The following is a 26392-nucleotide window of genomic DNA, read 5'->3' as shown; positions in this document are numbered from 1 at the left end:
CTTCCCCTTTGCCCCACCGAGGGGACACTGAGCACCCCAGCAGCACCCTCTGCCCTCCGCACCACGACCCTAATCCTGGCCTGGGGAGGAAGGAGGGAAGGAGTCTGGAGATTGAACCTGCCCTGCATTCACCCACAACAGCGCCTGTCCCATGGGGCTGGGCTTGGCTTCCCCTTCCAGCCATTGCAACCTGGTGCACAGGGTTGCCGTGCCTCTCAGGTTTGGCCCAGTTCACCCCTCAGTCATGATGACAGAAGGGCAGCTGGGCCAAATTTGAGTGTGCAGTCCTGTGTGCCAGTTCGCAGTGCCACTTACTCAGCCTTGGCCCAGCTGTGCCCTGTCACGGCAGAGGGTGGTCAGATGAAACCTGAGCAGCACTGTAATCCCATCCATGCACCAGGCTGCAGTTCCCAGAGCAGGGAGCTAGATCTAGCTTCACAGGACAAGGAGCCACCACTGCAGGGGAGGTGTGATAGAGGCTTGCGCTCCAGGTTCACCCGTAGCTCTGCACCAGGCCAGCGGCCCAGCATTTGGGAAATACGGCTTAAGTAAAGTCAGACACCAAGAAAAGTCCCAGACAAACAGAAAATCAGAGTCTCTGTGACATTGTTATCACCGTGACAAACCTGCAGCTCTAGCAATGATATTTAACAGCAGGGAACGCTAACATTCGCTTTTCCTTGCCTCGTACCTCAACATAACCCATCCCCACTGCTTCCTCTGCCCAGACAGAAATTGTGCCCAGTGTCTCTGGTTTTATTTGCACGCCAAGTGCAAGCAGCATTCACCTAGGTCACAGCTTTGGGTGGTATTGCTTTTCAGTTTGGCTGTGAATAATTTGCTGCAAGTTTACTTCCGCATTTGCAGAATACAGCAGACAGCTGTGAGGCTCCGCGTGTTCCTGACTGCCCTTGCATGTCAGCAGCAACTTCCACTTGCTTTGAGCTTTCCAGGTGCACACTTGACCACCATCCTGTGCCTGCTGAGTGTGCAGATGAACCACCATCTGAGTGTATGTACTCGGGCTGGCTTCAGGAGCCAGGGGAGCCGAGGCATTCTGTGATCACCTTGCTGTCTGTGCTGGAGTGAGGGGGTTGTCTGTCTGCTTCTGAAAAGAGCAGAGTTCTCAAAACTGCTTATGTGATGCCCTTTGCCAGGCCCTTTTATTGCGTGTAGGAACCAGCTACAAGGCTTGCACCACCATGGAGTGACAGCTTTTCTGGGCTTGATGAGAGTGGGCACAGAATAGGCACATAGCATACACCTGTGCTCCAACACAGTTCAGGAAGCCCAGTTCCTCAAACCCCTCGGCAATCTCAGGCACATTTGCTATCTTGATCCCATGCCCCTGCACCACTGGATGAATTGCCATGCAAACCGAGCAGGTGCCCAGATGATTAGGAGCTCGTCAGGTACCTGGCTTCTATAGGAGAACTGGAACTCTCCTTTCTTTGTGGCTGGCACTGTAGTGTTGGGGCCAGCTCCCCACGGAGGTACAGAAAGGCCCTCCTCAGACCTGAAGAGGAGCTCTGTGTACGCTCCAAAGCTTGTCTCTCTCGCCAACGGAGGTTGGTCCAATAAAAGCTATTACCTCACCCAGCTGGTCTCTCCTTCCTGATTTGGAAGTTCATCTCAGGACCTGACAGGAACTGTTGACTTAGCTCAGTGAGGAGAGAGGTGTTGGAGTCTCATCATTTGAAGGCCTTAAATCAAGATTGGATTTTTTTCTAAAAGATGCGTTAGTGCCGCCGGAAGTTATGGCCTGTGCTATGCAGGAGATCAAGCTAAATGATCAGAACGGTCCCTTCTGACCTTAGAATCTAGGATTGTGTGTGGATGCAGAATAGAACTACGTCCTAAACCAGATGGCTGGGGTGGACTCACTGCTCTGGTGCAGTTCCACCGGCTCAGTTTCTAGAAGTCTGGTTCTCTAGTGTGGATGCAGCCAGTCTCCCTAGTTAAAATACTGTCAGCGTGTTACTGTGCACGCACCTGCAGAATGAAAGAACGGTCGCTCTTTACCATACTCTGCTCCTTTGCATCTCCTCCAGCGGAACGCGGACGCACTGCCTTGAGGACGCTTTCTGGGTATTAGCGGAGGTTCCAGGACTGTTCTCGCACCAAACAGAGTGCTTCTATCCAGGGCGGGATGGGGCAGAATTAATCCAGATAGCGCCCCGTAAAGAGGGGTCGTGGGCGACTGATGAGCCAAATTAAAGTGCAAACCAAAGCTTCCTCCCTCCTGAAACCGGAACAGTATGGAGGGAGTTAGTCCCAGAGGGGCCCTCTGTAGGCAGAAGGAGACCTAGAGGCACTGCCTGCAGCCCGGCTGAAAATCTGTACATGCTTGATAGCCAGACGCTCAGCCCAGAGGGTGGGCCAGGGCATACTTACAGTCCACACTCTGGATTTCTTTTTTAAAGGGAGAGATACCTGTTCATGGGTCCGCCGCAAGCCCCAAGGAGGTCAATGAGGACGGGTCTGAGATTGACCATGGAGTGCCTTCGTCCAGAAAGATGCAGGGGGAGCGCGGAGGAGGAGCAGCCCTCAAGGAAAATGTTTGTCAGGTAGAGAGCGGAGATCTTTGGGTGAACCTTAGCACCCCCGTGCAGCACGCTGGTCCCTGGCTAACGAGACAGCCTTGAAATGGGTCCTGTGGAGTAACTAACGGTCTCGGGCTCCCCTCTTGTCAGGAGGCGTTGGCTGTCCTTCCCTTACTAATGTGCCTTGCACTGAACGGACACGTTGCAGCTCCCTTTGGCTAGACGCTGCATGGCTGCTCTTCTCGTGCAGAGAGCTCAGTGTGCACATTCTTCCTGCAGCTGGGGCGGGAGCCCGCTGGCTGGGAATGAAGGGAGATGGTATTTAAGCCATGGCCTCCCCACGGCGGCCCAGGGAGAAGTGGTAATAGCGGCACTCCGTGAGCTGGCGTGAAGGGAAGCCACAGCAGCGTTCCTGCAGAGCTTGCCCATGGCTGTCTCAGCCAGCCTGCAAACTGCATGCCTTGTGTGTAGCTGGCCAAGGGTGGTTTGCCTTCGAAGTGACGCTGCCTTCCCTCCCCACACAGATCTGTGAGAAGCCGGGGGAGTTGTTGCTGTGTGAGGCGCAGTGCTGCGGTGCTTTCCATCTGCAGTGCCTCGGGCTCTCAGAAATGCCGAAGGGCAAGTTTATCTGCAATGAGTGTTCAACAGGTATGGTGCCGCGTGGGAGGGCAGCCACTCGCTGGGGGCTCGCATGGGGCCGCTTTCCAGCGTTCCAGTCACGGAAGGCATGAGTTGGGACAGCTTTGCTGTGTGGACCAGTGGCGAGGTGCTAGTGTGGAGTGGGTCGGGAAGCTGTGCAGTCCAGGCCGGGGGCTAATAAGGAGCCAGCCAGTCTGGTTGGCGGTAATAACTTCTTCTTTCGGGGAGTACGTCCTGTTTGTCATGTGACTGGTGCTCTCTTCTGCTCTTCTCCTCCAGGCGTCCATACCTGCTTTGTGTGCAAGTGCAGTGGGGAGGATGTGAGACGGTGCTTGCTGCCCCTGTGTGGGAAGTATTACCATGAAGAGTGCGTGCAGAAGTATCCCCCCACAGTCACGCAGAACAAGGGCTTCCGATGCTCACTGCACATCTGTATGACTTGTCATGCTGCTAACCCAGCGAACCTTTCTGCATCGAAAGGTAAAGAAACCCTGCTGTGCCTGGAGTTGCTGGGGCTGGTGGTGAAGGAAACGCAGGAGCGCCTCTTCCTCTCTTTGCATCCAAAGCATCTTTAGTTTTGGAGCAGCTTGAGGTGCTGGGTGTCTCCCTCGCTGTGCCTGTTCTTTAATCTTTCTTTGTGTCACGTTTGCCGTGGAGCAGTGTAACTCAGGCAAGCGGGGAAGGTGTCAGACTGTGAATATGCTGCTCTCTGGAGATATGTCTAACTGCACACTGAGTCTGGGCTCTGACTCAGGTTCGAGCCCAAGCCCGGTTCCATCCACACACACGTCAGTTTGATTCAGGTCAGCAAGCACTCGGGACCTGGGTCCTAAGACGCTGCTGGAGGTGGGTCAGAGCTCAAGTCCCATTGAAACTCAGGTCCAAGCGCTATCAGTTTGCAATCTGGACATGGGACAAGCCACAGACCTGAGTCAGAAAAGCAATATAGTGCAGTGCGGATGCACTAGCATGGCTGAGAGACCGGGGTCTAGCAATTGTAATCCCAGGTTTACACTGCATTGTGGACACTCGAGTGTGGGCTTGGAAATATCGAGTCCACAAGCCCAGGTCCCACAGACCTGGGTTACAATACCATGTAGACAGACCCAGTCGCTCCTGCAACTGAAATGTTCATGTTTGTTTCAACATTCGACTCTCCTGGCCCAGTGATACCATGGTCCCTTTTAGTTGTTTTCATGAGATACTAAAGCCAGAAGGAAACTTTCCAAATCGTCCTTCCACATACATCCTCCATTGCACAGATTGCAGATGGTGCCGCTTCCAGCAGCACAGGACAACGAGGAAGCAGCTCCATGAGGAGCAGGCCAGGCTTTTTGCTGTGCCAAGGTTAGGTGCAGTGAAGCAGAGAGGTGGGGCTCTAAAGGAACTGATTATGGCATCTTCATTCTCTGACCTTTCCTGCTCCTGAGTGCTGCTCTTGTTTGTTCCAGCTGTGGTGACCTGCTCCAGCCTCACCTCCCCACCCCAGACATGCTGCCTGTGCTGGGGGCAGTGGGGAGTGTGGCATGGAGACAGTTGCACTGCTCTGGGGAGGCGGCCAATCTCCATTCTCTTTGTGCCACCCGAACGATACAAAGGGAGTGGGATGGGGAGAGAATCGGCCCCCTCAGGGCGTGTCAGAACCTGGCGTTTTGAAGAAGTTAGTCGTGGAGCAGACCTGCTAGCTCCTTACTCTGTTCCCTGGTCCGGACGCACGCGTGGATTTCTCCAGTAATCTGTAGGGTCTGGTGTGCCAGCTCCACAGCAGCCGGTGCCAGGCACTTTAGAGGAAGGTGCGAAAGGAGGGGGTGCATATTTTTTTTTTCTCAGGCAGTGGTTCCGAAACTTTTTACTAAGGTGACCCACCAGTTGCATATTGTCTTTCTCTGTGACCCATCCAGGGTCCAGTTTTGGGGGAGGGTCACCAAAATGATGGGCCAGCACCCTCATCCTCTGCCACCGCTTCCTCCTCACCTGGCTGAGGGGACGCAGACTACCTGCAGCAGTGCTCTCCATACCTGCACTGCAGCCCTAGTCCTGGCCCAGGGGAGAGGAGAGGTCCTCCCTGGGTGAGGGTAGCTGGAAAGAGCCTGTCCCGCCTTCACCCCGCAGCAGTGGCTCCTGTTGCGTGGGGCTGGGCCCAGCTCCTGGCTCCAGCTGCTGCAGCCTGGCGCACAGGATGGCAGTGCTTTCGGGTTTGTCCCAGCTACTCTTCTGGCTGGGGAGCACTACAAAGGGCAGCTTGCATCGACCCAATTATGTCAGTGGCTACGCTCTTATGCTGCTTCCGCCAAAGGAAGAGGCCTGCTGCACTGAGACAATAACGCCGCCTCCACGGGAGGCGGAGCACTTACCTTGATGTCTCCAGATGACATGGTGTCTGTGTAGAGGCTGCATTGCTTACCTTGGCTGTTGCTGTCAGCACCAAGAAGGCTGACAGCTGGAGCCCTGGTCCCCCAGCCCCGGACTGATAGTCTGAGCTGTCAGCAGGGTGCGGGCTCACAGCTGTGATGCCTCCACGCCCCCCACAGCCACCTCCCAGTGAGGGAGAACAAGAGCCCGGCTGCTGCCCGGGCTCGGGCTGTTCTTCTCTCTCCTCCCCCCCTACTCCCCAAAATCCCTCCCAGGAGGTGGCAGTGGGGCTCCCAAAAGGAGCTCTGCCCCTTGGGGCCCAGCTTCTGAATCTGGGCAGGGCTCAGTATCACAGTGAAATTGACATTCTTGTAAGTTTCACTGTCTGTGGCTTCTGGCTGTCAGCCCCCCAGGGGAGGGGACTCCAGCTGTGCGGTGCATCTGCCCCCTCCACCCCCGCCCCTGCAGGAGCTGGAGTCCAAATGTGAGATAATAGCAGCTGGGAAACTGACCTCTGCTGGTAGGCTCCCTGCTGTGAAATTGAGCTGGGTGGGGGCAAGTGCTGTCAGCAAGAGGACCCTGCGAGGAGCCTCATATCCGGTCTGTCAGCGCAGGGGAGTAGGGGCTCAGCTGTGAGCCCGGAGCCGCCTGACAGCTGGAGTGTAGCCAGCTGTGAGCCCCATCCTAGGGCTGAGCTGCCAGTGTCCCACAATGCTACACATCAGTCAGTGGCTGTACATCAACCTAACTTATGACGACTTCATTTTGTAGTGAAGACAAGCCCTGAATGGCACTGCAACCCCATTTGCCACGTTGCAGCATCTGGAGAGTGAGGCAGGCACAGGCTGAGTGCAGGATGGGCTCGCTCTACAGCTCCTCTGCATGGCCCCATGACCCACCATTTGGGGGACACTGTTCTAAAGAACAGATTTTGGTCCAGTCAGTTATTTAGTTTAAACTCGGTGAATGAGTCATTGAGAAGCTGGAGTAATTGCAGGTAAAGGTGTCCGTTCCCCACAGTTCCCCATTTCACCCTTTGTTTTAAGATTGGATATTGACAAAACTAACTTCTAGCAGCAAATTGCATTGGTCACTTTCCCTTGAATGTTTACTGTGTCTCCAACCTTTTCCGCTGCCAGGTCGCTTGATGCGCTGCGTTCGATGTCCAGTGGCGTATCATGCCAACGATTTCTGTCTCGCTGCTGGGACAGTGATCCTTGCCTCCAACAGCATCATCTGCCCCAATCATTTTTCTCCACGGCGGGGCTGCAGAAACCATGAGCACGTCAATGTCAGCTGGTGCTTTGTCTGCTCAGAAGGTGAGACCCTCTGTACTGTGCCTAGTGCGCTGTGAGCACTGTGTGGCCCGGTCTGGCTGTGGTGACGTGCACTTGCCTGCTGGGGGAATACGGGGCAGGGCAGCGCAGCAGGGTGGTGACGTGTGCTTGCCTGGCAGGAGGGATTTGAGGTAGGGGATACAGGGCAGGGCCTGGCTGTGGTGACAAAGATAGAGCCAGAGGGCAGGAACCAACTACTTAGCAGGAAAAAACTGCTGAGAACAGACCAGTTCTTGGGCCCCCATTCCCGTCCAACGCCAGGTCAGCATCTTTGTGAGGATCTCAACAATCCTTGTTGGGTTAGGGTTTGGCTGCGTTAGGGACCACCGCTCCACACGAACAGCTGTGCTCCTGGCTGTCAGTCCCCATCTTGGGGTCAGCTCCTGAGAGTGGGAAATAAGAGATCAGATTCTCCGTGGAAGGACTTTGCCTATGGCACAACCTCGCAGACGAGAGCCAGCGTCTGTTTGCAGCTGTTTTGAGTTGTGGTTGCACCTTGTCTTCCTGCAAAAGCTGCCCTGCAGTAACCCCAGGAGATGAAACAGCCTCACCTGCATGTAGCCACTGCTACCAAGCCTGGGAGAGGTGAAGGCCCAGCCTACAAAGCCTGTAGGCTCCTGTAATCCCATTTTGAGGGCTCAGTGGGACTTGAGTGGTGCATAAACATCATCCTGGTCCTCTGCGTGAGGTAAATTTGACCTGCATGGCCTTGGGCTGCTCTTTGGTAGACACGGAGAGATGCTGGGTGACTGAGCAGTTGGAAGGAGCTTTGCATAGGAGCATCGTCTCTCTCCCCGGCAGTTTGATTATATCTGGGAACGGGGGCCGGTGTTTCTGTGACGTGTCCCTGTGTCTCACCACTGTGTCCCTCCTGAGTGCAGGGGGCAGCCTTTTATGCTGTGAGTCGTGCCCGGCTGCTTTTCACCGCGAGTGTCTGAACATCGAGATGCCTGAGGGAAGCTGGTACTGCAACGACTGCAAAGCTGGGAAGAAACCACATTACAAGGAGGTGGTCTGGGTAAAGGTTGGGCGCTACAGGTGGGTAAACATCAATGTAATTCATGTCTGTTAAAGCCCTTCCTCAGGCAGTGTTAAGTGTGCTGATGAGAGCTGGAGAGTCTTGTTTCTGCTCCTGTATATGCAGCAGGATCTGTTTTCAATTCCCTATAGGCGCCTGAAAGCAGAACGCATCATTGCTCCCAGGTCTTTTCCTCTTCCACCTGCCTTTTTTCTCTTTCCCAGCCCACGCTTCTGCCCAGCACTGCTGCTTTGTGTGGTGCGCTGGAAGTCCCAGGAAAGTCCCTTTTCTCCTTGTCACTGCCCCAGTGAATGGGAAATTGCTGTTGCCAGTCTTTAGGGGGCAGTGGTGTCAGTTTTGACCTGCTTTTCCTGTCCCCATCCTCTGTGACAGGTGGTGGCCAGCTGAGATTTGCCATCCTAGAACTATTCCTGTAAATATCCAGAAGATGAAACATGACATTGGCGAGTTTCCAGTGCTGTTTTTTGGGTCCAACGATTACCTCTGGACACACCAGGCTCGGGTGTTTCCCTACATGGAAGGCGATGTGAGCAGCAAGGACAAGATGGGCAAGGGAGTGGATGGCATTTATAAGAAAGGTAACACGTGTCCTTGTGCTCTAGGGAGGCGCTAGCTCTCTGCTCTGAGATTGTTCTGTGCCAGGTCCTCTGTGGTCCCATAAAAGGCATTAGTGTTAAGGAAAACGGTGGTCTTCCCATAGGCAAGGTTGAAGCAGGACTTGCAGAGTAACTCTGTGCCTCATACCCGTAAGCAAACCCACCCAAAATATTCACAGGTGGCTGAGCCTGTCTGCGCCAGGGCGACAGGAATTCCAGTTTATTCCAGCTCTGCCCCACACTGTTACTTGGCTGAGCCACTGCCTGTCTGTGCTTCAGTTTCACCCTCTGTAACGGGAGAATAACGAATATACGGAAACGGTTGTAGTGAAGCAGTTAGAGTTGCTAACTGCACAATACACCTGGCGCACAGCCTCCAGGACAAGTGAAGCCACTAACAGTTCACCCTGTATTCCCCCAGCCACAGGCACACACACGCCTTCCATGACTGCAGCTACTCTGTGCTCCTTCAGTCTGGCCTTTTCCAAACACCCTTTACCAAACTACACTGCCCAATTCCTTGTGGGAGGTGTTTGATGCAGCAGTGTGCTGTGCCCCTCACTCTGCTGCTGCCTCAGTGGGGCTGTTAGTGCGTCCAGCTCAGTTACTGAGAGCGCTTTTCTGTGACACCTCCCATGGGATGCTGTTTCTCTACCTTATGAGAGTCTCTCTGGGGGCAAGGTAGCAAAACCACTGGGAGAGTGGCCTGTACATTCAGAAAGACGCATGTGAAAGACTGAGCACAGATGTGCGTTGTGGAGAATATTCAAGCTGCCTGACTTCAACACTAGCAAAAGGGGCTTCTCGTAATGCAGCATATTTGTTCTTTCAGCTCTGCAGGAAGCTGCTGTGAGGTTTGAAGAGCTGAAGGCCCAGAAAGAACTGAGGCAGCTGCAGGAAGACCGAAAGAATGATAAGAAGCCCCCTCCCTACAAACACATCAAGGTGAGGGCATCACTTCATCACCAGCAGGCGGGTGGTCGGGGGAGGCATGGGGCATAAGGACCGAGCTGCTGGTGTGGGATATTGACAGGGACGCAGAACCTTTGCTGCTTGCAGCGTCCTCCATTGTGGCGCGTGCATTGGAAGGTTGGTTAGCTGCCCCCAGCAGGCGGATTGACAGTAAGGTCATTAAGCTTCCAAAAGTGTATTGAAGCAGTTCATGCCTCCTCTCTGCTACCTGAATTCATGCAGCAAATGGTCACTGTTGGACATCGGTAACAGAGGCACTGTCTTTTACTGAGACGTAGCTGGATGTTCTCACGTAGCTACAGATTAGTCACATGCAGTCACAGAAATGTCTCTCTCCGTGTGGGTTTAGCTAGTGGCGAAGGGAAAGAGTTGTGTGCAGCTTCTTTTAAGGTACGGTAATGTTGCTGAAGAGCTGCGCTTTGTTTGGTTTGACAGGTCCCCTGCTAGAGAACGTCCAGGCCCAGCAGAAGTGGGCTGTAGGGGCTAGGGAGATCCAGACTGAGGATTCCTGTGCTGCTGTGTTTTTTCTCATCATAGCTATTGTGTAACAAGCTTTCCTGTTTCAGTCCAGTGGCCGTGCAGGAACCGGTATCTGATACGACAGCTCCGCTGAGATACTGATACAGCTGTCAGAGTACTAATGTACCTCTGCTGCCCTTTGAGGAGAGCTACAGGGCTTGACCTCTACATTGGTGCAGACCTGGAAAAATTAAAGGAGAGGGCAGCCGGAGTGGGGGTGACTGAGGAGACGTGCGCACCCAGAGCAGTCTGGAACCCAGTGACTCCTTAGACCACGCATGTGCCCCATGCAGTTCGTGGATCTAGGGTGCGGGGATCTCAGGGTTCACATGGGGGTTTGTGGCTGTGCTAGTGAGGTGGGAAGGTGAGATTGACTCATCAGTCTCTTCTCTGCAGTGCATTAGCTAAAGTTGCTAGGTGGGTAGGGAGTATCGCTGGGAGAGGTACTCTGCCGTTTAATATTGTGTGTCACATCTGGGCCAGCAGGACAGGTCCACACAGTTCCACTCTTTCTCACGTTCCTGTTGCTTTCAAGTCCTGCTCCAGCCCCATCATTATTTCATTTCTCCCACCCTCTGTCTGCATCATCTATGTTGATGATAAATTCTTGGGAGCAGGGACTGTCTCTGCCGCACCCAGCACAATGGGGCCCTGCGCTCAGCCAGGGCCTCTGAGGGCTGCTGTTCTATACAAATAATAGCCAGCCGCGGTCGTTCTGGCAACAGAATGGGGCTGCCACGTGCTGGCGTGGGAATGCCAGGGGACTCCTCCACTAGCAGAAGCTCCTAACTCTCACCCGGCCCAGTTCAATACCTCACCTGGTCCTGAAAGCAGGTCAGCTACCTGAATGCTGAAGGGGTGAAGCTTTGAGTTGTAGGCTTCCTTGGTTACAGGGTCTGCCATGTAGACCTCAGCCGTGCGGTCTGTCGTCAGAGGGTGGCGAGGGGCCTTGTCCCAAATCTCATCCTGCCAGTGTGGGAGCCAGTGTGCTGCACCCGTGGGCTTGGCTTTCCAGGCGCTTGAGGCCATAGTACTGAATGTACACCCCAAGACAGTGGATTTGCACAGGCCGCACTGTTGTGTGTAACGCACTGCCAGAGACCCCGTCTGATTGGGCACAGCACTGTCTGAACAGCAGCGAAGGGCCCTGCCCTAAAGAGCTTACACTCCAGAGAAGGGACAAGACACGAGAGGTGAAGAATGCAGTGGGGGGAGAAGGGATGAGATTGACAGTACAAGGAGCCCGTGTTGCATGTTACTAGCCGTGTGGGGGACCTGGAGGCACCAGAGTTTTGTTTTTTTTAAATAAGGTAAGTGGGGCAGGTCTAGGCTGGATATTAGGAAAAAGTATTTCACTAGGAGAGTGGTGAAGCACTGGAGTGGGTTACCTAGGGAGGTGGTGCAATCTCCATCCTTAGAGGTTTTTAAGCTGCAGCCTGACAAAGCCCTGGCTGGGATGATTTAGCTGAGGTTAGTCCTGCTCTGAGCAGGGGTTGGACTAGATACCTTCTGGGGTCCCTTCCAACCCTCATCTTCTATGCTTCTCTGATTACGTTAGAGGTGGGTCTTAAGGGATTTGGAGGAGAACAGCTCTAGTTACAGGTGAGTAACCTACTTGTAGTGTTCATTGCAGTGGAGTGAATTGAGAAGGGATCGCAAGGTGGTGCAAAGAACTGCAAAGGGCTTTTCTTATCGGAGTCCTGGCTCTTTATTGCCTGCCTCTCAGAGTTCCTGATCTTTAACCAAAATCAAAGGACTATAAACAAACAAGCCTCTTCGGGGCTGCCCTCTGCCTCCTCCAGGAGATGTTTTAGAGAGCGGCCTGGCTTAACTCTGAGTTCCAGAATGGGCCTTCAGGGCCCAGCCTCGTCTGGTTACACTTGGCTTTGCACTTGCGAGAGAGTTGAGTAGTGAGTTAACTGCTTGTCTGCCACTGCACAGCTAGAATCCCTGCCGACCCTGTCACAGGTATGCAGGCTGGGTGTCATAAAGGTGGTGGATGGCACAAAACTGTCTGACCGTAACTGATTCAAAAGCAAGAGGCTACGAAGAGATGCTAAGGAGTGGCCTGTCACTAAGGGAGTGGAGAACACATTGTGTGATGTAGGATGTGGTCGGCGTGTGCTGCAGACAGGCATCTCTGAGTGTGGTCAGAGTCTGGGGGGACGAAATGAGGGGTGTGCACAAAAGTTAAACATATGCTTAGACCTACGTTGCCTTCAGTCCTTTGCTATAACTGATTTGCACTGTGGCCTGTATGTTCAGAGGGTGGGGGGAAATGTAGCACTGATTGTTCCTTGTCAAGCTGTAGTTTCCTAGCTAGCTAACTTTATATGTGTGCATTCAAAGGTCAACAGACCAGTGGGCAAGGTGCAGATCTTCACAGCAGACCTGTCTGAGATACCACGCTGCAACTGCAAACCCACAGATGAAAACCCCTGTGGCCTGGACTCCGAGTGCATCAATCGCATGCTATTGTATGAGTGCCATCCCATGGTGTGTCCAGCTGGGGGGCGCTGTCAGAATCAGTGCTTCTCCAAGAGGCAATACCCGGAGGTAGAAATCTTCCGCACCCTGGCACGCGGCTGGGGACTGCAAGCCAAAAGGGACATTAAAAAGGTACCCATATGTGTCTTGGTTTTACTCTGTGGTAACACTGAGCCAGTCTTAATAGACATCTTCAGATGTTTTTCATGGCTTAAATATTTTCTGACTAAAGGATCCCATTTAGAAGGGAAATGGATGACTTTAGTTCCCTGACCTGCTTTGTCTGGATGGCAGGGATGTTCTCGCGTAGGTGGGAAGTGCCTTGTGATCTAATAATCTCCACGGTGACCTAGAAGATAGTTTGGTCCATCTGCTTATATGGCCCTCAGATACTAAAGTGGTGGGCGCTAAGAGAGCAGGTATTAGACTGGGCTGCGATTTCCCGGATAGGGAGCACTGAGCTTTCCGTTCTGGAACAGAGTTCTTCACATGGGGCATTCTTCACATAGGGATCTTGCTTGAAAACCAGAGAATGATTAGTGTCTGGGGGAAGCCCTCAGAAAAAGGAAGTCTTTGAAGAGCTGCAGTGAGGCTGAAACTAATCTGTTGGGCGATCCCTGCTGCCCAAACCCCTATATTTCTAAAATCCGAAAGCCTGGGTCTGTAGCTGGTCAGAGGGGTTTATCCTCCAGAGTAAAGAGGGGTATGTTAAACAGTGAAGGAAAGCAGTGAACAATTAAGTAGAAGACAGACCAGTTATATGTTTAAGGGCTGTTAGACAGGGGAACAGGTTAGCAAGAGTGGGTTTGGCATCTCTAGAGAGAAGGAAGGCAAAACTCTGCCCCGACCTGGGCTTCTGTAGGCTGTCTTACACTGCGTCTCTGTCAGCAAAGTGGTTATCTCCGCAAACCCTCATATCTTCTCTCACATTTAACCTGTCTTTAATGATCTCACAAGGAACCAGTGGAACTCAGATGCTGAAATGGAGGAGTCTTGTGGTAAAAGTGGAGCAGAATTGTACTCTCTGCCTTTGGCGGCTTCTTGTACCGGTTTTACTGCATGGGGCAAATGCCAGCAGTGTGTAAACCAGGTACCTTGTGATGTTGCAGGATTGTGTTCCAGGATTCAGGCTGGGTGTCAGTGCTGCCAACAACTCCTGTAATTCAGTTACGAAGCAGGTGTCAGTACAGAATTCTGTCTCTTGCTGAAACTGAATTCACTTTACTTTATGCTGTCCTTAAATGTTTTATTTTCAAATACCTCAGGGGATAACTGGTGACTATATTATTGTCATATTTAGCTTAAAGAATACATTTTTTTTAATTTATGAAGCTGCTGCAGAATCCAGGTCAAACTTGTGGCAAAGTACCTGGGACGTTGTCTTTAATGAAAAGAAAATATCCACAAAGAAAACGGATAACAAGCTTTGTTAGCACAGAGTTCTGCTTCCATCAGCAGCAAGTCCTGAGCAGCTGCCTGTCACTTTTTCTCTTGCAGGGTGAGTTTGTTAATGAATATGTGGGAGAGCTGATCGATGAGGAAGAGTGCCGGGCACGAATCCGCTATGCACAGGAGCATGACATTACCAACTTCTATATGCTGACTTTGGACAAGGTACGTGACGGGCCTCACTCTTGCCAGCATCTTAGACCGAAGTGAAACTTTAGTGTGGTTTTTAGAGCACCAACAGCAAGTTTAGCACCATCCAGTGCATGGAAGTGGGCCAGTACCTGCCCCAAGGAGAAAATTACCTCGAGTTAGTCACAAAAGCGGCAGGCAACCCCATGGTGAGAACACAGTGACCTCACTTGAGTGGAGGAGCCCCTCCTGGCTCTTCTAGCAGAAGAGGAGAGTGGGAGTGTGCTGCAGCCTTACACAGGAGGGTGTTTCAGGCATTTCTGGCAGCACAGAAGAAAGCACAAGGGTGCTAGTGGGAGAAGCACATGAAGTCAGTGGCGATGGGGATGTTCGATGTAATAATCCGTGCGAGGACGATGGTGGACCTGCAAGGGATCTGCCATTGCTTGGCTTGCACCTGCACCTGGCACTTGGGCTCAAGGGGAATCTTTAACAAACCGTGTGGATAGTGGGAGGCAGTAGATGTTTAGTGAGGCTTTTGATACTGTTTCATGTGACCTTCTCATAAGTAAACTAGAGAAATGTAGCCTAGAAGAATCTACTATAAGGTGGGTGCACAACTGGTTAGAAAACTACTCAGAGAGGAGTTCTCAATGGTTCATAGTCAAGCTAGAAGGGCTTATTGAGTGGGGTCCTGCAGGGATCTATCTTGGGTCCAGTTCTGTGCAATATCTTAATGACAGAGAGTACGTTTATAAAGTTTGTGGATGGTACCAAGCAGGAAGGGGTTGCAAGTGCTTTGGGAGATAGGATTAGAATTCAAAATGATCTTGACAAACTGGAGAAATGGCCTGAAATAACTAGAATGAAATTCAGTAAGGACAAACTCCACTTCGGAAGGAATAATCAATTGCACACATACAAAGTGGGAAATGATTGCCTGGGAAGGATCTGGGGGTGATAGTGGATCACAAACTAAATATGAGTCAACAGTGTATCAGTGTTTGGAGGTGGGGAGGAGGGGAAGAGCAAACATCGTTCTGGGATGTATTAGCAGGAGTGTGGTAAGCAAGACATGAGAAGTAATTCTGCTGTACTCCATGCTGATACGGCCTCAGCTGGAGTAATGTGTCCGGGTCTGGGTACCACACTTCAGGAAAGATGTGGACAAAGTGGAGACAGTCCAGAGGAAAGCAACAAAAATGATTAAAGGTGTAGAAAATATGCCCTACAAGGAAGGACTGAAAAACTGGGTTTGTTTAGTCAGGAGAAGAGAAGACTGAGGGGGGACATACCAGTCTGCAAGTACATAAAACATTGTTGCAGGGAGGAGGGTGATAAATTGTTCTCGTTAACCTCTGAGGATAGGACAAGAGGCAAAGGGCTTAAATTGCAGCAAGGGCGGCTTAGGTTGGACACTAGGAAAGACTTCCGAACTGTTAGGGCAGTTAAGCACTGGAACAAATTGCCTTAGGGGGAGGTTGTGGAATCTCCATCACTGGAGGTTTTTAAGAGCAGGTTTGACAGACACCCATCAGGGATGATCTAGATAACACTTAGTCCTGCCTCATTGCAGGGGGCTGGACCAGAGGATCTATCGAGTCTCTTCCAGTCCTACACTTCCATGGTTCATTTTTTTGACTCCCCAGTGCTCAGATATGGCCACGGGCCGTATGAGGCAGACAGGCGATAGTTTCTCTAAATGTGATTTCTGCTCGTAATGGATCTCTATTTCTGCATCCCTGGTGGACCCAGCCTAGGGTGTCTGAGGCCACGCCTGCTAAGACACTGAGGCTGCCTTCACTTCCCTAGAGCACATTTACTTTCTGGCGATGGGCAGAGAAGGAACTCTGCTGGAACTGTAACTTACGGATTGTCAACTCGCAGACCACACAGCACAACTCCCCTCCCCCATCGTGCGTGCCCTTTTTCTTCTCTCCAGCATCAGTTCCTGGCCTTGTACACCTTCGGTTTGTGGCAATATCCACCCCAGCAGAACCTGAGGGCTGGTCTACACTTAGAACGTACAGCGGCGCAAGCTGTTGAGCACTTTTGTAGCCCCGTGATCTCAGCGGGAGAGCTCTTACAAAACCACCCAAACAAGTGGTGCTAGCTGTATCAGTGGGAGACAAGTGTGTATGCCGGCAAAACTTGTGTTGCTCAGGGTGTGTTTTTTTAATCCCCCTGCGCGACAGAAGTTTTGCCAGCATAAGTGCTAGTGTAGACAAGGCCCTAGTCTCCTGCTGTCTTTGGAGCAACTACAGTGTGTCCAGCTGCTTCTGTACATAAGAACATAAGATCAGCCAAACTGGGTCAGACCAGTGGTCCATCTAGACAGCATCCTGTCTTCCGATAGTGGCCAATGCCAGGTGTTATGGACGGTCGGGTTTTCCCACACTGCCCATGAAGAGCACTCGGAGGCCTGGGATATGGGTGGCTGGACTCGGGCCCATATAATGCAGCGTAGACGCTGGAGCCCCAGGTTGGGACCCAGGGTTCAACAACTCTAATTTAGTATGTGTGTCACATGCACCAGTGTCGGGAAATCTTTTCCCGTAGTGGTACCCGTACAAGCCGGCTCTAGCGCCTCCTGCAACAGCACGCACGTCTGCCTGCATATAGGCGCCACCGTCTCCCCCTCCCTCTGTTCCTGCTTGCCACCAGCGACGGTGCTGGAACACTCTTGCCTTCGCAAGTTTTTCTCTCCTCCCTAGTGGCAGCGCTTTTGGGGGTGGTTCCAGCAGGAGATGTGACTTGTGCAAAGTAGCTTTTCCTTGTGATTTTAGGATCGAATCATCGATGCTGGACCTAAGGGCAACTACGCTCGATTTATGAACCATTGTTGCCAGCCCAACTGTGAGACTCAGAAATGGTCCGTCAATGGCGACACTCGGGTCGGGCTCTTTGCTCTTGTCAATATCAAAGCTGGTAAGAGATCCTGGTCTGTTACTGACCTGGGGCTAGCAATGTCGGGTGCCTGTGGCAGGAAAGGGAAGGGTGTGCAGCTGAGGAAACTCAAATGGTGGAGCACACGAGCCTGTGACATAGAGCGGCAGGTGGCAAAGGTGGCAGAACTGGGGGATTGGGGTAGAAACCCCACAATGGAAATACTGGGGGGCTGATGTATGTTCCCCCAGCCCCCCGTGTTTTCCACCCTCCAATATCTTGTGGAGGTGAGAGCGGGGCCTGGGTGTGTTTCCACCTCCGTATGTGTGCGTGGGGGTGGGGTAGAGGCATGAAGGACCCAAAGGAGGGGACCAGAGCAGCTACCAGCGCACACCACTGGGTTGGCTGCTGGAGAGCAGGTATGAACAGCTGTCCTCTCCCAGCTGTGCGTGACCACACAGAGGAGATGCAGTGTATGCCCCCAGCCAGCCGGGTTAGGGTGGGGAACGTCCGTGCACAGGTGCCAGATACCAAGGAACTGCCATAGGAATGGCAGGAACTGTCTGGACGTCCCCTCCCAGCCTGGATCCAACTCCCCCTACTTCCCACTGAGTCTTAGTAGCTCCCCTTGCTACATATCTCACCACCTCTCCTGTTCTGTGCCTCTGAGCAGAGGTGCACTGTTACAATTGCTCAGGATCCAGGAATATTTCTGGGTTGCCATGGCAAGCAAATGAATGGAATTTCAAACCCTGGGATGTGGCAGGTGGTGGGGTCTGCATCTAGTTGCCAATCCATGCAGATCTACCCCAGGGGAGGCGGAAGACGCTGGTGCCGCTCCACATTTATGCCCGTTGGTTGTCTTCAGTTCAGCAGGAGAAGCAGAACTTTCTGCTGTGTAGTTTGTCACAATGCAGATCTCACCCAATGATTTTCTTTTGTTGCCAGGGACTGAGCTGACTTTCAACTACAACCTGGAATGTTTGGGGAATGGAAAGACCGTTTGCAAATGTGGTGCTCCGAATTGCAGCGGGTTTCTAGGGGTACGGCCAAAGGTAGGACAGCTCTTCTCTAGCTTTTTTTGATTCCAAAGGCTCTCTTTGAATTGAAGCGGCCTGCTTGCTACAGGGATTACAGAATTGCCATGATAAATGCCATTGTATTCCCCGTGAAATCCTGCTTGGGTTGAGGTGAGCATACGTGCAAGTATCTCACTTTAAGTTACAGCAGCACAGAATCTCAGACGTATCATAGAATTATGGGTGTTTTTGTGATGCTAAAAGTAACTCTCAGATGCCTTGTTGAGGACTGTTGGATTGTTTTGGAGTTTTTTTGTGGCAAAGAGTGAATGAATTTTTTTCAGGATTTTCCTTCTCTGTGATATTTTTGTTATTAAAAATGATCCCAATATTATAGCAGTTACCCTCATGTGCGTCAAGTTAAAGCATCAACAGTTTTTAAAAAAGCAAAGAATGGACCAAAAAATCACCCCCAAAAGAGCTCTGCTCAAACAACAAATGAACCTCACCTCATTCAAGCCACTTCCCTCAAGCAAAGACCTGAGTAAACTATGAGCCTTCCACCGTAACTTGAACACTAGCAAACTCAGACGTCGTTAAATCAGTGTAGATTTCAGTTCCAATTTCCAGTGCAGAGGCTGTTTCTGCACTGGGAGAATTCATCCACTGGTTTAGCAATAATACATGAAAGTTTACAAGGAAAACAGGAGTAGGAAATACTCTATACATGCAACAGGGGTGAGTTAACATCATAGGAGAAATGTTAGCTTTTGGAGCTTCCTGACTTTTGAGCACTTCATTTCGTAACCTTAACATTGCACTAACAGGAATTAATGTTTTACATTTAGTTTCACTGTTTGCGTGGGAGGGAACTTCTGAATGCAAAAATGCAGAAGCAGTTGGCATGGCTCGCAGTCTTCATCAGCAGAGTCTGAGCCACAGCCAGGTACTAGCTCCATACGCTTCACCAAGACATGGAGTTAATGGGCATGTGCTGCAACAAAGATCCTGGAAAATCCTTCATTGAGAGTTGTGAGAAGCTGCACCACCAAAGCCTCACAAATTTACAGGCCAGGCCCTGTGTTCGCCACAGCAAGCTGGGCCTAAATTCTGCAGCAGCTTCATTTCAGTTAAAACCACAGCTTTTCAATGCATTGTGGATGAGCTGAATCACACAGTTGTCACAGTGAGCCCCTGGCACAGCGGCCCCCACCGACTCCGGGGAGCAGTAGAGGCCCTCGCCGCCTGTTGGTGCCATCGACTCTGGAGGCCTTTCAGACAATGAAGGACCTCCTGGCACTGCCTGTGCCACCGCACCAAGATTCGGCACCAGCACGCAACCTATCACTGGCTGGCAAGTCCCTGTCACCGAGGCACCGTTCACCGGTGCGCAGGCAGTCCCCGGAGTTGAGATCGCGTCTCTGGGTCAGGACAGCGACAGACAGGGCAGTCCGGAGGACTGACGCTGAGCAGAGCACCGCTATGGGGCCTTGGAGTGAAACAGGTCACCGGACTCGCAGCACGTTTCTCCAGCATCTTGACCCTGCTTGCCTAGTCCGTATGAGAAGCCAAAGGACAAGAGCTGGTTCCATCACACCCATTGTTTGGGCTCTCTGTGCCGCTCAGCGGTGCCAGTGCATCCGCATGCTCCACACGGCACCGTGAGATATTCAGAGCTGGCACCCCCATGACTGTTGGACAGCAGCGCCTCATCCTCAGACAGCGAGGAGGTTGTTCCTGTGAGGCAAGTCCCGACCCCGATGCCCGGCTTCTCTATGATGGCTTCAAGGTCAATGGCCTGGACCGTGGCCTTACTAGTGGGGGTTTCCCTCTGGGATTCCGCAGGCCGATTCGGTGAGAGATGCTTCGGTACCACAGTCCTCCATCCCTCAGAGTCGGCACCGCACCTGGACGTGGATTCTGGCTGTAGAGGTTCTTGAGCTTCGAGCTCGGGGGGAACCACCCCACCCAGAGCAGAGACCCCTCCTCCACCTCAGCTATCGGCCTTCTTGTCACTGGACGAGGCAGTCGCGGAACCTTCTTTGGTGGTGCCGCTGGATGATTTCAGGGCACACCAAGATCTACTGAAAAGGGTCGCCTCCAACCTGGGCCTCAAAATAGAGGAATTGGATGAGCCAGTGGACAAATGTTTTGGGATACTGGTCTCAGTAGCTCCCAGTAGAGTTGCCCTCCCGGTCCATGAAGGGGTGGTTAAATTGGTCAAAGCTCTATGGCAAACCCTGGCCTCCCTGCTCCCTACGTGGAAAAGGGCAGAGAGGAAATATTACATGTCGGCAAAAGGGTTTGAATACCTCTACACCCACCCTGCACCTGGATCCCTGGTGGTCACCACCACCAGCCAGAGGGACAGACGGGAAAGTGAGCTCGACCCCTAAGAACAAAGATGCGAAAAGACTGGACTTGTTTGGTCAAAATGTTTGTTCCACATCTAGCCTACAGCTACGAGTGACAAACCAATAGGTGCTGCCGGGAAGATATCATTTCAACATCTGGCAGTCACTAGAAAACGTGCGGACTCTTTGTCCCCCTCCTCTAAACAGGCATTCAAGGCCGTCCTGGAAGAGGGGAGAGCAATAGCCTGGGCGTTGATGCAGTGGACTCTGCAGCCAGGACTATGGCCTAAGCGGTATCCATGAGACAGATTTGATGGCTGCAATCCTCAGGCCTCCTGTTGGAGGTCCAACAATCGATCCAGGACCTCCCATTTGATGGCATGGCCCTCTTGGCTGAGCAGACAGACTCCAGGCAGCATGGCATGGAAGGACTTGAGAGCAACTCTCTGGTCCCTTGGCCTATATATCCTGTCTTCATCTAGGAGGCACTTCATGCTCCAGCAGTGGTTTGGGGGTCGCTCCCGTAGAGACTCCTACAAGAGGAAGAATAAAGGATAGAAAAAGGCACCATGGCCGCTCGACATCCACCGGCCCGCAACCGGGCTTTAGCCGCCATAATCGGGGCAGAAAGCAGGCCTTTTGAAAGTGCACCCAAGAGTGACCTCCCACTTCTGCCAGTGGATCCAACCTCCCTTTATTTTTTTCTTGTTTAGCCTGTTTTCTCCCAGCCTGAGCTACTGTAATATCGGACAGATGGGTGCTCAGCACGGTGCCATTGGCTATACCCTCCAGTTTGCGTCACTCTCGCCTTCCCAAGAGGGACCCCTCTCACGAGCAACTCCTTGAACAGAGGGTGTAAGCACTCCTGCAGGTGGGTCCACTAGAATTGGTTCCCCAGGACCTATAGAATCGAGATTTTTACTTCCATCACTACTTGATTCCAAAAGCAAAGGGAGGGCTGAGGCCCATCCTGGACTTAAGGTGCCTCAACAAGTACCTGAGACAGCTAAAGTTTTTCATATGGTTTCCCTAGCCACCATCATTCCCTCTCTGGATCCGGGCGACTGGTGCGCCGCTCTCGATTTAAAGGATGCATATTTTCACATTTTCACTCCCTGGTCACAGGAGGTTCCTGAGGTTTATGGTTTTATTGGCCATTACCAATTCGCGGTGCTCCCTTTTGGTCTCTCAACGGCACCAAGGGTCTTCACCAGGTGCATGTTGCTAGTAGCGGCTACCTCAGGAGGAGTGGAGTGCAGGTGTTTCCTTACCTGGATGATTGGCTCATCAAGAGCAGGTCCAGGTCTCAAGTTCAGGCCAGCATCACGATTACCCAGAACGCTTGCCAGGCGCTAGGCCTCTTAATAAACGAGCAAAAATCGACATGAGTCCCCGTGCAGAGGATAGAGTTTATCGGAGCAATGCTGAATTCGGCCAGAGCATTCCTTCCAGAGGAAAGTTTCCTGGCAATGACAGACATTATAACTTGTATTTGGACCCACCCCCTCATGACAGCGAGGATCTGCCTCAACCTCCTAGGCCGTATGGCGGCCTGCATCTATCTACATGGTCCCCCGTGCCAGACTGCACCTCAGACCCCTCCAGATGTGGTTGGTGTCGATGTACTCCTCAGTCAGGCACCACCTGGACAAATACTTATGGTTCCTCCAGAAGTTCTTACCTCCCTGGTATGGTGGACGGGTCCGCAGCAGGTGCTCTCGGGAATGCCCTTCGAAGCACCCCTACCATCAGTAACACTGATTTCCGATGCCTCGGACCTGGGATGGGAGGTACACTTGGGTCCCTTAAAACTCCAAGGCCATATGGACCGCAGAGAAAGTGCCGTTACACATCAATATCTGGGAGCTCAAACTGATTCAGTTTTCCTACCACATTTTACCAGCAAAGTAGTGCAGATACTCACAAACAATATGGCCTCCGTGTATTATATCAACAAGCAAGAGGGGGTCCAGTCCCCAGCCCTGTGCAAAGAGGCCATGTGTTTTTGGGACTTTTGCATCAGTCTCAACATTCACCCGATAGCGGTACACCTCCCAGGGATCAACAGCTCTTTGGTGGACCGTCTCAACAGGTCCTTCTGCTCTCATCATGAGTGGTCCCTCCATCCGAAGGTGGCGGCTTGTATCTTCCAAAGGTGGGGCAATTCCCAAGTGAACCTCTTCGCCGCCAGGGCCAACAGAAAGTGCCATTGCTTCTGTTCCCGTCAGGGACTCAGTGTAGGCTCCATCACCGACACCTTTTTCTCTCCTGGTCAGGGAGCCTCTTATATGCCTTCCCGCCTATACCTCTGATCCACAAAGTCCTCCTGAAGGTGAAGAGAGACAAGGCATGGGTCATCCTACTAACACCAGCATGGCCCAGGCAGCATTGGTTCAGGATGCTTGTAGAGCTGGTGGGGCCCAGGCAATGGCCTCTTCTGCTGCGACCGGACCTCCTATCCCAAGATCAAGGTCGCCTGCTCCACCCGGAACTGACCTCCCTACACTTGACAGCATGGATGCTCCGTGGCTGAGTCAGGAGGAGTGAGCCTGCTCAACCCAAGTCCAACGTGTGCTCTTGGAGAGCAGAAAGCAGTCCACCAGATCAGCCTACGGGGCTCAGTGGAAACGCTTCACCAGCTGGACGGCTGAGCGTGGCGTTTCCCTGGTGGAGGCATCAATCCCAATGATCTTGGAGTACCTGCTCCACTTGATACCAAGGGGACTAGCCTTCTCGTCCATTAAGGTCCATATAGCGACCATATCTGCTTTCCACCCTTTGGTGGAAGGCAGAACAGTTTTTTCGCACAAAATGATGGCCAGGTTTCTTAAGGGATTGGAAAGACTTTTCCCACCTTCAAGGGACCCTTGTCCTCAGTGGGATTTGAACTTGGTCCTCTCCAGACTCACCGGGCGCCTCCTCAAACCATCCAGAAGGCAGGTTTCAGAGATCAGGGCATTAACATTGGAGCCCCCTACACAGTGTGTTATAAGGACAAGGTCCAGCTATGCCCGCACCTGGCCTTTTTGCCTTACATTGTGTCTCACTTTCATCTTAACCAGGATATTTTCATGCTGATCTTTTGTCCCAAACTTCACAACTCCAGGCAAGAGAGGTGTCTGCATACTCTCGATGCGAGACAGGCCCTGGCGTTTTACATCAACAGAACCAAACCATTTTGTCTTTGGATGCAACTCTTCATTGCCGTCGTGCACCAAATGAAGGGACTGCCGGTTTCCACGCAGTGAATCTCAAAATGGATCACGGCCTTGTATCTGAGCCTGTTATGAGCAGGCCAGATTCGTGTCTCCAGTATCTTTGACAGCTCACTCAACGAGAGCGCAAGCATCATCTGCAGCTTTCCAAGCACATGTCCCTATCCAGGACATCTGCAGAGCAGCTCCCTGGTCATCGGTGCATACCTTCGCGGCCCACCGTGCCTCAACGCAGCAAGCTCGGGATGCGGCTGGTTTCGGTAGAGCGGTGCTTCAAAGGTCGCGTCCATGAACTCCTGCCCGCCTCTGGAGACACTGCTGGGAATCACCTAAATTGGGAATGGACATGAGCAAGCACTCGAAGAAGAAAGAACGGTTGCTCATGTCCATTCCACACCTGCCCTCCTTCCCCTAAGTCGGAGTTCCAGCAAGAAGGAACTGAGCAGGAGGGGGAGCCACCAGCACCTATATGCAGGCCCTTGTACGTGCCGCTGCAGGGGGTGCTAGAGCCGGCTTGTTCGGGTACCGCTAGGGAAAAAGGTTTCCGGCCCCAGTGTATGTGGCGAGCAGACATACCTAAATTGGGAATGGACATGACCAGCACATCTCGAAGAACAGCAGTTACGAGGTAAGTAACCGTTCTCTTTTTTTTTTTTTTTAAAAGCCAAAGCTCAGGCCATGTTTATCCTGCAGAAACTACAGCGCTACAGCTGTACCTCTAGCGTAGAAGCGTCCTTTAATGTGTAGAACACACTTACATCTCTTAAAGCCAGGAATTTGAGTGGCTGACCCTTCTGTGTATGGACTGAATTATTACTCTGGTTTTCATTCCACTTTTTCCTTTGGTTACCGTGTCCAGTATTTCCAGTTGCCTTGTTTTGGAGACAACAGTTGTGTGCTAGATGGGCAGCTCCCCTGTAACAGGATACTTGAGCATGACCTGTGCCACTTGCTTAGATCAGCCAAAGGGGGTAGAGAAAACAGGGAGGGAACAGAGACCTGTGTTAATTTGTATTATTTTACTGGCAGAATCCTCCTAACCCTACAGAGGAGAAGTCCAAGAAGTTCAAGAGACGGCAGCACGTGAAGCGCAGATCACAGGCAGAGGTCATGAAAGAGCGAGAGGATGAGTGTTTCAGTTGTGGAGACGGAGGGCAGCTGGTTTCGTGTAAGAAGACAGGCTGCCCGAAAGTGTACCACGCAGACTGCCTCAACTTGACCAAACGGCCTGCAGGTCAGTAATGCCTGAGGCACTCTGGAGGCTGTGTGCTTGGGAAGGTAGATATGTAAACCTGCACTGCGAGCCTTGGCTTGAGGAAAGCAAATTCTCCGATCACCAGTTACACACAACTGGAGTTTCTAAAACTTATCGACCGTGATTTTCTAACACAAGGGGTATTGCAGCCACCGTGAAGCAACTCTCTGGTGACCTTCGTTGTAATGAAGATGAAGGCCCCTACCAGTTGTCACTCTGGGGTCGCACTTGTCCAAACTAAGGAGTCCCAGAAATGTCTGAATGCAAAACCAGATTCTTCTGCCCTCTCTGGGTCTGTTCCGCAGCCTGTCTTCAATGTTCAGCCTGCAGCCCCCTTTGCTGGGCCTGGTAAGGGAACTCAGCCCCGCTCTTGACTCTGGGCTCTGACCAGGGCCCTGAACTGCACAGCTAGGACAGCTCCTTTTCCCACAGAATCATAGAGTTGGAAGGGACCTCAGGAGGTATCTAGTCCAACCCCCTGCTCAAAGCAGGACTAACCTCCGCTAAATAATCCCAGCCAGGGTTTTGTCAAGCCGCAGCTTAAAAACCTCTGAAGATGGAGATTGCAGCACTTCCCTAGGTAACCCATTCCAGTGCTTCAGCGCCCTCCTCGTGAAAAAGTTTTTCCTAATGTCCAACCTAGACCTTCCCCACTGCAACTTGAGACCATTGCTCCTTGTTCTGTCCTCTGCCACCACTGAGAACAGCCTAGCTTCATCCTCCCTGGAACCCCCCTTCAGGTAGTTAAAGGCTGCTATCAAATCTCCCCTCATTCTTCTCTTCTGCAGACTAAACAAGCCTAGTTCCCTCAGCCTCTCCTCATAAGTCTTGTGCTCCAGCCCCCTCATCATTTTTGTTGCCCTCCACTGGACTCTCTCTAACTTGTCCACATCCTTTTTGTAGTGGGGGGCCCAAAACTGGACACAATACTCCAAATGCGGTCTCACCAGTGCAGAATAGAGGGGAATAATCACTTCCCTCCATCTGCTGGCAATGCTCCTACTAATGCAGCCCAATATGCTATTAGCCTTCTTGACAACCAGGGCACACTGCTGACTCATATCCAGCTTTTTATCCACTGTAACCCCCAGGTCCTTTTCTGCAGAACTGCTGCCTAGCTCGTCGGTCCCCAGTCTGTAGCTGTGCATGGGATTCTTCCGTCCAAAGTGCAGGACTCTGCACTTGTCCTTGGTTGAACCTCATCAGATTTCAGATTTCTTTCTTCAGTTTGTTTAGGTCTTTCTGTATCCTATCCCTACCTTCCAGGTATCTACCACTCCCCCCAGCTTAGTGTCATCTGCAAACTTGCTGAGGGTGCAATCTACCCCATCCTCCAGATCATTAATGAAGATGTTGAACAAAACCAGCCCCAGCACTGACCCCTGGAGCACTGCGCTTGTGACCGGCTGCCAGATAGACATGGAGCCATTGATCACTATTTGTGATCAGTTTCCCCTGGGCCATCTCCTCCCTCGCCTCTTTGCTTCCCTCTGGGGGTCTCAGTCTCTGCCCTGTTCTGATCAGGATTTCTCCCAGGCCTGCCTTGAAAGCTTTCCTCTCCCTGCTTGTTCAGGGTCTGCCCAGGGCTCCTAGCCTGGGGA

The 26392-nt window shown here is 52.1% G+C and overlaps 1 protein-coding gene across 1 annotated transcript in view; it reads left to right on the top strand.

Annotated features, from left to right (window-relative positions):
* The window catches only part of NSD1 (nuclear receptor binding SET domain protein 1), a 104373-nt gene that overhangs the window by 63068 nt on the left and 14913 nt on the right, over positions 1 to 26392 (top strand). The window contains exons 11-22 of the mRNA XM_067535218.1: positions 2424 to 2567; positions 3068 to 3191; positions 3462 to 3662; positions 6674 to 6853; positions 7753 to 7909; positions 8283 to 8488; positions 9339 to 9451; positions 12347 to 12616; positions 13982 to 14098; positions 16849 to 16990; positions 17897 to 18003; positions 24566 to 24770. Of these exons, the coding sequence (XP_067391319.1) occupies positions 2424 to 2567; positions 3068 to 3191; positions 3462 to 3662; positions 6674 to 6853; positions 7753 to 7909; positions 8283 to 8488; positions 9339 to 9451; positions 12347 to 12616; positions 13982 to 14098; positions 16849 to 16990; positions 17897 to 18003; positions 24566 to 24770 (1966 nt within the window). The remainder of the gene's footprint in view (positions 1 to 2423; positions 2568 to 3067; positions 3192 to 3461; positions 3663 to 6673; positions 6854 to 7752; positions 7910 to 8282; positions 8489 to 9338; positions 9452 to 12346; positions 12617 to 13981; positions 14099 to 16848; positions 16991 to 17896; positions 18004 to 24565; positions 24771 to 26392) is intronic.

The sequence above is a fragment of the Emydura macquarii genome, unplaced genomic scaffold, assembly GCF_026122565.2.
Source record: "Emydura macquarii macquarii isolate MOO-44397 ecotype Brisbane River unplaced genomic scaffold, CSIRO-AGI_Emac_v2 contig_378, whole genome shotgun sequence".
Classification (NCBI taxonomy): domain Eukaryota; kingdom Metazoa; phylum Chordata; order Testudines; family Chelidae; genus Emydura; species Emydura macquarii.
Note: the sequence above shows the minus strand (reverse complement) of the source record. Positions and strands in the feature narration are given on the sequence as shown.